This window comes from Nelumbo lutea, chromosome 1 (assembly GCF_056320005.1).
Source record: "Nelumbo lutea isolate HS-2025 chromosome 1, American lotus-T2T, whole genome shotgun sequence".
NCBI lineage: Eukaryota > Viridiplantae > Streptophyta > Magnoliopsida > Proteales > Nelumbonaceae > Nelumbo > Nelumbo lutea.
Window position 1 is genome coordinate 116,016,595 of NC_142684.1, and position 10,611 is coordinate 116,027,205.

Genomic DNA, 10,611 nt, shown 5'->3' on the forward strand with positions numbered 1-10,611 from the left:
TAGTTGCGCCCAAACATATTTCTCATCCTAAGAACCCAAATAATCACCGGATGGCGGATGCCAAACGGGACCTAAGCTTCTGTACTCATCAACAATTTAGGCGATACAGCAGGGCGGTGAAGAATTCGCCAACAATAGCTTAACAAGAGGTAGACCCAAAGCTTCAGCACCCTCAGCGGAGATCAAAGGCAATCTTACAGCTCGATCGGCCATATATAAATTCCCCTTCATGATAGCAGCGTGCAGAAACTTCTTGTCCCAATCGAATCACTCATGCCACAACAGATTTACCATTGCACTACTTGTGACGTTTACAAAAAACGTCACCTGAAGTCTTGTATTTGTGACATTAATTGGTAACGTCATCAAAACCTCACTTTTAGCAACAGTTATGCAAAGCCGTTGCTAAAAGTTCGCATTTTGGACCGGTTTTGAGGCGGGACTCCGTCCGATCGGAAGTGTTATGTATGGATTTGGACGGTCCTAAAATTGATATGAACTCAAACCGGTCTGAACATGACTCATCCATTGAACAAGGCCAAAAGTTTTAGACGAGCCCGCTGGCCTGTTTATTTTCATTTGAAGTTTGAATGTTGAAGGTTTGAAGCGCATAAACTGTCGAAGGCTAGTTCGGCACCTTTGTCGTTCCATCTCAAAGTCTCGTTGGCGGTATTTCGTTTGAAGCTTTGAACGAACTCTGACGGTATTTCCCCCTCTCCGGCTATCTTCCTCTCGCCCTTAACCTGTGCACCTCCCACCTCTCCATCTTTGCACTCCACCATCGTCGTCTCTGCCACAAGTAACTAACACGCCACCAACAGGCTGGCCTCCATCTCTCTTCTGACCACCGGCCCTTGTTTTTGAAATCTAGCCTACATCTCTCTTCCAACCACAAGCGTTGATAAACTCATTATCGCAGTAGGTTGATCACTTGACTCTTTCACTCTTTCCTGGTTTTTGATGAAGCTACGGGCGCCACAAACGGGGCACTGATTTGATGTCGAGAAACCAGAGAGAGGAGGGAGAGAGAGAGAGAGAGAGAGAGAGAGAGAGAGAGAGAGAGAGAGAGAGAGAGAGAGAAGAGAAGAGAAGAGAAAGTGCTCACTAACTTGACTCTTTCACTCTTTCCTGGTTTTTGATGAAGCTACGAGCATCACAAACAAGGCACCGATTTGATGTCGAGAGACCAGAGAGAGAGAGAAAAGAAAGTGGTTGCTTTGTAGGGACGGACTGTCACGGGGATACTTCTACGGCAGAAGAAACCCGTGTGGCGTCCAGGCCAAGGCAGGCTAGGACAAGCCTTTTGTAAGCTTAGTTCTAGGAGTTGCTCGATGATATGGCTCCACCAAGATCAGTAGCAGTGGATCATGACCTCAAGTCGCATGGCCGAGGCATTCGGTTGGCTCTAGCCAGTCCATGGGAGGCGCCTTTTACGTGCTAAAGGGGGATGATCATGATGAGAGGCGACTAGGCGCTGATGAGAAGGATTCCTGTATGCTGATGATGATGGGCACCTATGTGCCACGTTGATAGGCAACCGTTGGGCCGAAACACACTCATGCGCTATGGGCAACGAGATAGCTCATTTAGCTTGGACAAGGGGCTAGCGTGGTGAAGGGTCATACTTGAGTCAGGCCCGTATGCCAAGCCTCCCTTGAGTGTTGATAACGCAGTGCCGGTCCATGCACTGTCCCCATGAGCATGTGTGTGCCCATGAGGAACCCTGGTAGCTATGCTAGCCATTAACTAGGGCTGCCCCGCAAGGGATGAAGGTCTAGGAGTGCCAAGGTTAAGCACCCAAGGAGGTCGACCACCCATCCTCAGAGTACGTTAAGCTTTTGGGGGTCTGCTCGAAGATAACATCACTTTTCCCAAAAATTTTACAAGCGAAAATGACGGTGATGTCCCTTAACGTAAGCCTGCCAAGCATAGGCAAAGCTAAGCCTATGTCAGACCGTGACAGGCTCCCCCACTCAATCCATTGTCATCATCGACAGTGGTCCTTCTGTGAATGAGCGTCTGTGTCCCGCACCATCCACTTGTCTGCTAGTTCCTGGACTCGCCTGGCCAACCCGGGTTTTGCCTATATTGGTGTCCATTTATGAGGACAGAACCATTTCACCATGCCGGCCTACTTGGACTTCACCCCCTGTGATGAGGTTACTCAAACCGCATAATGGCTATGCCATTGAAATGTGTGAGAAGGGCCCTCAAAGAAATTGTGTGTGATGCTTCATGGAGGTCCGCTCCATGTATCATCTTTACCTCAAGGCTCGACCGTCTTCTTGGTAGCTTTTCGGTGGTGCTACCAAACACGTTGTGATAGATCTACTCCTACTGTTGGCAGTGTGTCCTAGGTGTACCCTTTCACCATGCTGGCCTATGGACTTCACCTCGCTGTGTGCGGGTTACTCAAACCTAGTCATGGCTTATGCTCTATTGGCCCTCGAAACTACACTGCACCTCGCTAGTTTGTGCTACATCTTCACTCCGAGGGGCCCCCAACGTGTTGCTGCTGTCTCAAGGAGATCTGACCGCTTTGTGTGCAAGTAGTGGCAACTTTTACCCATGATGTTGCCGAACATGCACTCGCCTTGTGATGTGTTGTTGCTGCTGCAAATGCTCCGCCTATTTGTTGAACTGAGCATGCCCTCTGATGCTTTGCTGGTAGGGCCGCCATACTCCAACGGCTAGTGTACCCACATTCCTATCATTCCAATATTGTGGCTTAAACCGATGACCCATTTGATGCAAAATTGTCACTTCAGTGATATTCATAGACCAACCGTCGACACCAACCAATTTCGGACTCTTGTCCTCGCCTTAGTAGTGCCTCAGACAAAGCTACGGAACAATGACCCATCCGTCATGAAACCAAGATGTAGGCGTACCGCCCACAACTCACTAAAATGAACAACAACTGATGTCCGTGAGGAAGCATGGCACTCCCCACTCAAACCACCACAATATGCCTTCCATGAAAAGGCTCACGCATCTGTCCTCGCATGAGCACAACAACCAATGTGTCCGCCCTCGCAAGGGCGCTGTTTTGGGGTCATTGGAATGGGGACATGAAGAATGGCCTCTTGCCAGGCCTGATGTGATTTTCTTGCTTGAACCCAGGTGGAAGTGCTTAGGGACCACACCCCACAATGTGCTACTTGTTGAGATGACCGCTTCAACTGGCTTTGTGCTAATCTATTGTGATACCAACCGCGACAGCAGTTGACTAGCTCGCTCTGATACCAACTGTCACGGGGATAGTTCTGTAGCAAAAGAAACCCATGTGGCGTCTAGGCCAAGGCAGGCCAGGACAAGCCTTTTATAAGTTTAGGGCTAGGAGTTGCCTGATGAGATGGCTCCACCAAGATCAGTAGCACTGGATCATGACCTCAAGTCGCATGGCCGGGGCACTTGGTTGGCTCTGGCCGGTCCATGGGAGGCGCTCTTATGTGCTAAAAGGGGACGACCATGATGAGAGGCGACTAGGCGCTGATAAGAAGGGACTCCTGTATGCCAATGATGATGGGCACCTGTGTGCCACGTTGATAGGCAACCGCTGGGCCGAAACACACCCGTGCGCTATGGGCAATGGGATAGCTCATTCAGCTTGGGCAAGGGGCTGGAGTGATGAAGGGTCATACTTGAGCCAGGCCCGCATGCCAAACCTCCCTTAAGTGTTGGTAGCGCAGTGCCGGTCCATGCACTGTCTCCATGAGCATGTGTGCGCCCATGAGAAACCCTGATAGCCATGCTAGCCATTAACTAGGGCCGCCCCGCAAGGGATGAAGGTCTAGGAGTGCCAAGGTTAGGCACCCAAGGAGGTCGACCACCCCTCCTCAAAGAGTGCGTTAAGCTTTTGGTGGTCTACCTAAAAATAAATCACTTTTCCCAAAAATCTTATAAGTGAAAATGATGGTGATGTCCCTTAACGTAAGCCTGTCAAGCGTAGGCAAGGCTAAGCCTGTGTCAGACTATGACAAGACGACATGTCATACAATTAATTAAGTACATCGTCTCTTAGCATGCTACGTGGCAACTGGCAAGTGACAAGTGATGCCACCGGCTACGGCTGAGATTTCTCCAAATTTGTAGGGACGGGCGGAGGCATATTATCGGGTGAGGGGCGAAGTTTCTAGCCTTCTAGGATTCATACACGATAGAGGTGTAAATCAGGTCGTGCCGCTCGCGGCCCGACATGGCCCGACAGCCCATGGGTCGTGCCGGGCTCAACACGATGGTCCGTATTGTGCTGGGCCTGGGGTTCAAAGTCCACAGGATGTGCCAGGACGACCTCCAAAATTTTCATCTGAGAGGGTGGCATGGCTCGTGACAGCCTGCGAGCCAACACATCTCGGCTCGCACTTTGCGTAGGCTGCCTGCGGTCCATGCCGTGCCGGCCCTACACAACCCACCTTACACCTCTAGTATGCGGCTTGGAAGGAATGATGCTTTACCAAAACTCTACCAATGAAAAAACGACGCATACGTGTTGAGAGGTTGCTGTATGTTGATTGTTGTTATTTCACCACTGTGGACTCTTACGGAATGTGAATAAGGAAAATATTTTCTAAGGAAAACATTTAATTTGGACCAGATTAGGTCCAATCCAGTCCATTTGCATTTCAATTGGACTGGACTGGATCCGGTTTGTATGAGGTTTAGACCGGATTTGGTCCAGTTCATTTGTAAATGGACCAACTGGACCGGACTGGACCAAATCCGGTCTAATCTGGGAGGTTGGTTTGATGAAAAGACAAGAGGAGGCCGGAAATGGACCTGTGGTTGCTCAATCGTCTTCTAATTTCTCAACGAGTTATATTCCGGTGGCAGCGGGGGGAGGACACCCAAATGGGTGGAACTATGGAGTGAGAGGTATATCGAGATCTCTTGACCAATATTACGAACAAAATTGCCAAGATGGTTAGAAGGGTACTTGGAGTAGACCGGATCGGTTTTGAGAGAAGGCGGGTGGGACGAGTTGGACGTCGAGAAAATAGTACAGGTGGAAAGACCTCGAAGGAGATGTATTGCTAGACGGCCAAGAAGTTCTGTCTTGCTTCACCACCTCGTCATGCTCTCCGATAATGAATCTGCTTTAGCTCGTCTTGCTCTCTGACGAAGACAGGGCTCGAGGAAAGAGAGGGCTCTCTCTGTGAATGGAGGGAGCCTCGGCCGGAACCACTGTCACGACTCATGACCACCACCACCTTCGTCTATGCAAAGACAGGGTTACGGTGAAGACGTTCTGCTTTGTCGTCCATTCGGTTGTCATCTGCCTTTCTGAGCTGGGAATCCATAAAAGGCAAGCTACGTTCACCCTGCGTGAAGACGGAGTCACCGAGTCCACCCTGCTTTCCGTTCACTAAATCTTCGGAGTCCACCTTGCGTGAAGACGATTCCCTTGTGTCGCTGAACTCTACAGGGGATTTGGCGAGAAATCACCAATCGTCGCCGCTTAGCAAGTTGCGTTCCTCTACCTGTCGCAAGGATCAAGTGGATCTCTGGGTCTCTGATTCGGCAAGTGTAAATTGCGATATTTGAGGAAAGATGGATGGAATTTAATGAAGGGGTAAAATTAATATTTCATAGGAGTAGTGGAAGAAAATAATTAAATGGTAAGGGTATAGTTAGTTAACTAACTAAACAATAGAATTAGTTTAAGAAATTTGTCCAAAAGAAAAAAAAAAGAGTATTTTGATAATTTAACGTATTTTCTCATCTAACTTTACGGTGAAGGGTATTTGTGCATCATAATTTTAAAAATCAAACCGAATCAAACGGTCAAACCATTTTAACCCAAGAACCGGTAATGGCTTCAGGTCTGGTTTTGGACCCAAAGACCATTTGACCAGGGTTTGAACTGTTTGACCCAAGAACCGGTGGTCAAAGCAGTTGCATTGTCGGTTCAGTTTTTAAAATCATGTTTGTTGTGCATTGTTCATTCTATATGATACCAGAATGAACTGTGATGGCAAAAGGATTTAATTTTGTCTCGGTTTCAGGGCTCTAAAGAGGACCTTGGAAACCACAATGCCTTTCTTGTCATCCTACATTGAGAGATTTGACCCTACCCCTTTTAAGATTGGTCTATGATGAATCATGATGCTGCCTTCCTAACCTCTCTTAGAGCTGGCTAGGTTATGCAACAAGGAACTGACATTCTCAGAGCCAAGAACAAGAGATGTTCCAATTCAAAATCGGAGATGCAAACCCAAGCCGAAAAGGTTAATATTGGAAGTAACAGAGAACATTAAACCGCTCTGCAAGACTTAGAGAAATATAGCCAATTACATATTTCACATGAGGATCGTACAACTAACTTTAATCCTCAAGATCTAATAATAAGAAAAGGATCCCAATTTAGATGTCTCACCATATTCTCTCTGTTTGTTATTCAATGCAATAAATGATAACTCAAATAACACCATCAATTTTGATACATGGAACAATTAAAGCAATAATGTACTCTGATGAGATGCTGACTGATTGCAGATTTGCCACAAACAAGCATGTAGGCCCTCTAGATTTGGTGCTCCTGAGCCTGGTCCTTCGTACTTGTGCTGCTAACACACTGAGGGACACTAGACAAGTCCCTTGCCGGTGAATATTTTCCTTCAAAATTAAGATTTGCATGGTGAAACCTGAAATCGCAAAAGAATCTGCAAATGTATAACAGAATGAGGAACCCTCCAGAATTTAGGGGAAAGAGCATACCTAGATCGTCTTCCTTCTTTTAGTAAACTTAAAAAGCAAGCACAAAATCATGCATTTTTTATTGATTGACAAGTCATGCACTTGAGGGCATCTAGAATTCTTGTATCTTTGAGCACATGCACAGCTGCTGAAACCCAACGCTTGCAACTGTATAAACCAAAATATGTATCTCAGAAATGTTGGATAAGAGTATGCAATACACATAATGCTGATGATCTGGGTGGTCCCTCTTTGATATTGCTTCCTATTTTTAATCAAGGTTGATTTTGATGATAGTTCTTAAGACACTAGTGGGGATCCAGGTAATTCCTGCATGGGTTGACACTGCTAACCGTGTAATGTGATTTTTAGCACTTGTCCTTGCTAACTGCATGATTGTGCCAAATGGCCCTTCCAAGAATTTCTTTATAATTACTATTAAAAGTCTTGTATCATCCATTACCTCCATTATATCCCTCTTTTTCATTACAATAAAGTTTTAGCAGAAATAGATGAAAATGAAACTTACAGGGAATAAGTCACTGGATAAATTTGGGTAGCTTCAGCTCTCAAGAGATGAAAACAACCGATGCCTTTCATCATGACAAACTATTCTTCAGCACTCACATTTAGGAAGTATCTTGAGTCCTGAAAATGAAGGGTCTCATTCCCCCAAGATGTCCATCCAGCAAATAATTCTCTAGCAAATAGTTCAATACATCGAGCAGGCTTGGGCCCTGGTGCATAATCCAGTAGCAGCTCTAAAAAAGTCAAGGAACAAGTTCTGTGACATCAAGGTTGAATAATGAATTTATGCGCCACTTGCAAGTGCAAATATAAACTACAACAAGTAAAATAAAAAATATACAATTAGTTGTGGAAGTTTGAATATCCAAAATTGGATTTCAAAATAATTAAGGAATGGATACTTCCAATAGGTGGCTTCCTTGAATAATCACCGGGGACACTAATGATAACTTGGTTATCTTGCAGACGTTTAAATGCTGAATGATGGTCAGAAGCGACTTCCTGCAAAAAACAACAGCATAGAATATGAAAAAAAAAAAGAAGAAGACTTTAATCTGAAAGTAATTGCCTTCTATCAAAACTCAGTGACCCACCAGTTCACAAACTTACCTGTACATTACTGTAGCCCAGAAGAAGGCACTCATATGGTCTATGATGAAAGAGGTCCAAGTCACCAATCAAGGAACCATCCAATTTCACCTATTAATTACAAAGGAAATCCAGAGATGTTCAAATAACAATTTACGATTGGTTCCTTGAAGAAAAAAAGAAAAGAAAAATCACCTTCAACCAATAAAGCCGAGCCACATATCTGACACCCCATATAGGGAACAATTCTTTTTCAACGAAAACTTGCAATTTCTCTCTATTGGTAATCCACAAGGCCACAAGTGCTCCTTCTGTATGACTGAGTTGCTTGATAGGAAGGGACAAAAAGTATCTGTTAGGCAACACTGAGTACCTGCAGAAATGCAACAAGCAAAAAAGTTGACCAGACTTTCACAAAGAACTTGCAGACTTATTCAAGGATATATCTAATTTCAAAAAGAAACTCTTGAGCTAGTCCAACAATATCTGGATAATTAAATATGAAACCTAAAGATGATCCTGTCAAATATTTCCCAGCAGGATCTCACTGTTTGGAACACCAACCCTATCTAATATATGGGCACTGACCAACTTTGCTTGCCAAAGAGTGTTAGTTATGATGCATGCAAGATACAACATTACTCATTTCTCAGTATTGAAGCACTGGACAAACCACAAAAAGTTCTTTAATAAATCCTCACAAGTTTCCTGAAGCTAGTAAGTATTCACATAGCCAGATACATACACTGATTTCTGATATGCACTTTTGTTTTCCCATGGTGGATCAATGACAATGAGATTGAAGCCATGATCAGATTGATCTGCAAAACAACTATTGGGCATTAAAATCAGAAGGCTGGATATTTTAATTAACAATTTTGCCCTCTTTTGCAATATCTGCAAGAACAATTAGGAAAATTCTGGTTTCCAGTATCACCGAAAAGCAAGTCAAAGAAGCCATCAGGTAAACCCTATTAACAGATGAGCAAGAGCATGTTCATAAATATGCTTTTGCTGTATTTTTAATAGTGTACCTGATTACTACCTTGATCTCTAATCATAAGCAGAGGCAGGTTACACTTAGGCGCAGTTGGGTAGAGGAAAAGAATAGAGTTCAAAATTTCAACTTACCGGGAATCAGGTTGTGAATCTGCCCCAAGTCGGACTAAATTGTGAGATGAGGACAAAATAAATTGAATAGGGATGTAAGACACTCTTCATTGTTGATTAAGAAAAAGAAAGCAATACATTAAAGAAAGAAAATATGAAAGACAATGTTGTCTTGTCAACTTAAGTGAACAGATGCAAAGATGAAGAGGAAGACAGAATCAAGATTGACAACATTTTGGGAATAGGAAATCTGTTCTATGACAAAATTCACTTAAAAGTAATAACCTTGTCTTCCTGTTCTATGACAAAATTCACTTAAAAGTCAATTACATACCATGTAGAAGCAGCTCTCTCTGGGTATTATATACCATCTGGTATGGAATTCAGCCTCCAAGTCATCACTTGTCTTGTTAACAACTAAATTGTTAAATATGGGAACCACTTCCCTTTCACCACACTGGATGAGCGGCATACCTGTGTAGCCACAAAGACGAGAAGAGCTCATCATGAAGCTGAAGTTCAGGATGTTAAAAAGTAGACAAAATTAGAACTTTCAGAGCACTTCAGTCAACTATTTACAGTAAAAACGAAGCATATGCTTGAAGAATTCTTTAAGTTTTTATTACCAAAAAAAAAAAACTCTATCTATGCAAATACTTGGAAAGTGCACGAATGCTAAGAGGATATTGTTAGAAAAGAGAACCGAATAACATACAGTAACGGCTAAAGAAATGCTTAATTTCCTAAGTCGAGAGACTGACCTCCGTCTTCAGTTTGCTTATCGTGTGGACGAAAATACAGAGACATTTCGTAGAGAGGGGCTTGCCACACCTTTCCCAGTTCAACGAAAGGCAGCAGTTCTTTAGTTTCTATCGAAGATCTGCCGTCATTCTTTATGTCGCATAGGCATGATAGAAGATCCTTAGCTCCTAAAAGAGCTTCATGTGCTCTTAACAGCGGAGGCCTTGCTGCCTGTCACAAAATAATCAACAACGGATGAAAGCAGGGAGAACCCTAAATTGGGATGGAAAGTAGCAGAGATAAGTACCAGATGACGTTGATGGGCAGACTCTTCTGTTTCGTTGCGAGGGAGAGACTTGGACTGTTTTCGTTTTCGTTTCCGTGAACTTGGAGAAGCCAGAGGTGTTTCTTCACGTTTAATATGCTCAAAAGAACGCGAGTAGTACGCGGCAGGAGAAACCCTGAAACGGGTGTAAGAAGAGTTGAGGATGCGAACGGGGTCGATGAAGATGGCATTAGAGCTTCTGAATCGATAAATTCCGGAATCCAAGAACAGAAAAAGTTCCTCATTCTTCTCCGGTTCCACCATTATGATTTCCAATACCCTACTCCACTCTACTGCTGTGCTACCGAAGTACTTGGAAGACGGAGGGGAGTTCTGAGATTGAGTATTCCTCGCGCCAGAGACCGGATCTGCTCCTCACATAGGGCGCCTCACACGCTCATACTGTCGTGCATGCGGAACATCTCCCGTATTATTTTTCGCGGAGATGTTCTTAATGCACGGTGGATGTGCATGTGAGGCGCTAAGTATAAGGAGCAGATCCTGTTCCCACGCGCCATACCTTTTGACAAGCGGGTTTCTCTGACGAAATGACCATGCACCTGTAAGCTGTGTATTGGAAACATCTCTCTATCAATGAAGAGGGAGATATTTCTAATGCGCAG

At 44.4% G+C, this 10,611-nt stretch overlaps 1 protein-coding gene across 3 annotated transcripts; it reads right to left on the minus strand.

Annotated features, from left to right (window-relative positions):
- Positions 1-6,234: 6,234 nt before the first annotated feature.
- LOC148876968 (Methyltransferase MT-A70 family protein) lies at positions 6,235-10,573 on the minus strand. 3 transcript variants are annotated; one of them, XM_088979365.1, is made up of 11 exons: positions 9,971-10,573; positions 9,684-9,894; positions 9,257-9,396; positions 8,944-8,977; positions 8,558-8,633; positions 8,008-8,185; positions 7,834-7,923; positions 7,626-7,725; positions 7,226-7,457; positions 6,718-6,864; positions 6,235-6,615 (listed from the first exon to the last, which is right to left on the minus strand). In XM_088979365.1, the coding sequence occupies exons 1-9, from the start codon at positions 10,250-10,252 to the stop codon at positions 7,306-7,308; spliced, it is 1,263 nt and encodes a 420-aa protein (XP_088835491.1). In that variant the 5' UTR covers positions 10,253-10,573; the 3' UTR covers positions 6,235-6,615; positions 6,718-6,864; positions 7,226-7,305. The 3 variants fall into 3 exon arrangements, with proteins under 3 accessions (XP_088835491.1, XP_088835508.1, XP_088835499.1); XM_088979382.1 differs by having other exon boundaries at positions 6,235-6,644; positions 9,971-10,563; XM_088979373.1 differs by having other exon boundaries at positions 6,235-6,864; positions 9,971-10,563.
- Positions 10,574-10,611: the final 38 nt, after the last annotated feature.

Bases quoted from the DNA above. Each gene is read 5' to 3' on its own strand.
- LOC148876968 (XM_088979365.1), bottom strand. From the start codon at position 10,252: ATGGTGGAACCGGAGAAGAATGAGGAACTTTTTCTGTTCTTGGATTCC. The intron at 7,924-8,007 runs GTGATTTTTCTT...TGTAATTAATAG, and splicing joins CTCGGCTTTATTGGTTGAAG to GTGAAATTGGATGGTTCCTT. The intron at 7,458-7,625 runs GTATCCATTCCT...TGACTTTTTTAG, and splicing joins AAGGAAGCCACCTATTGGAA to AGCTGCTACTGGATTATGCA.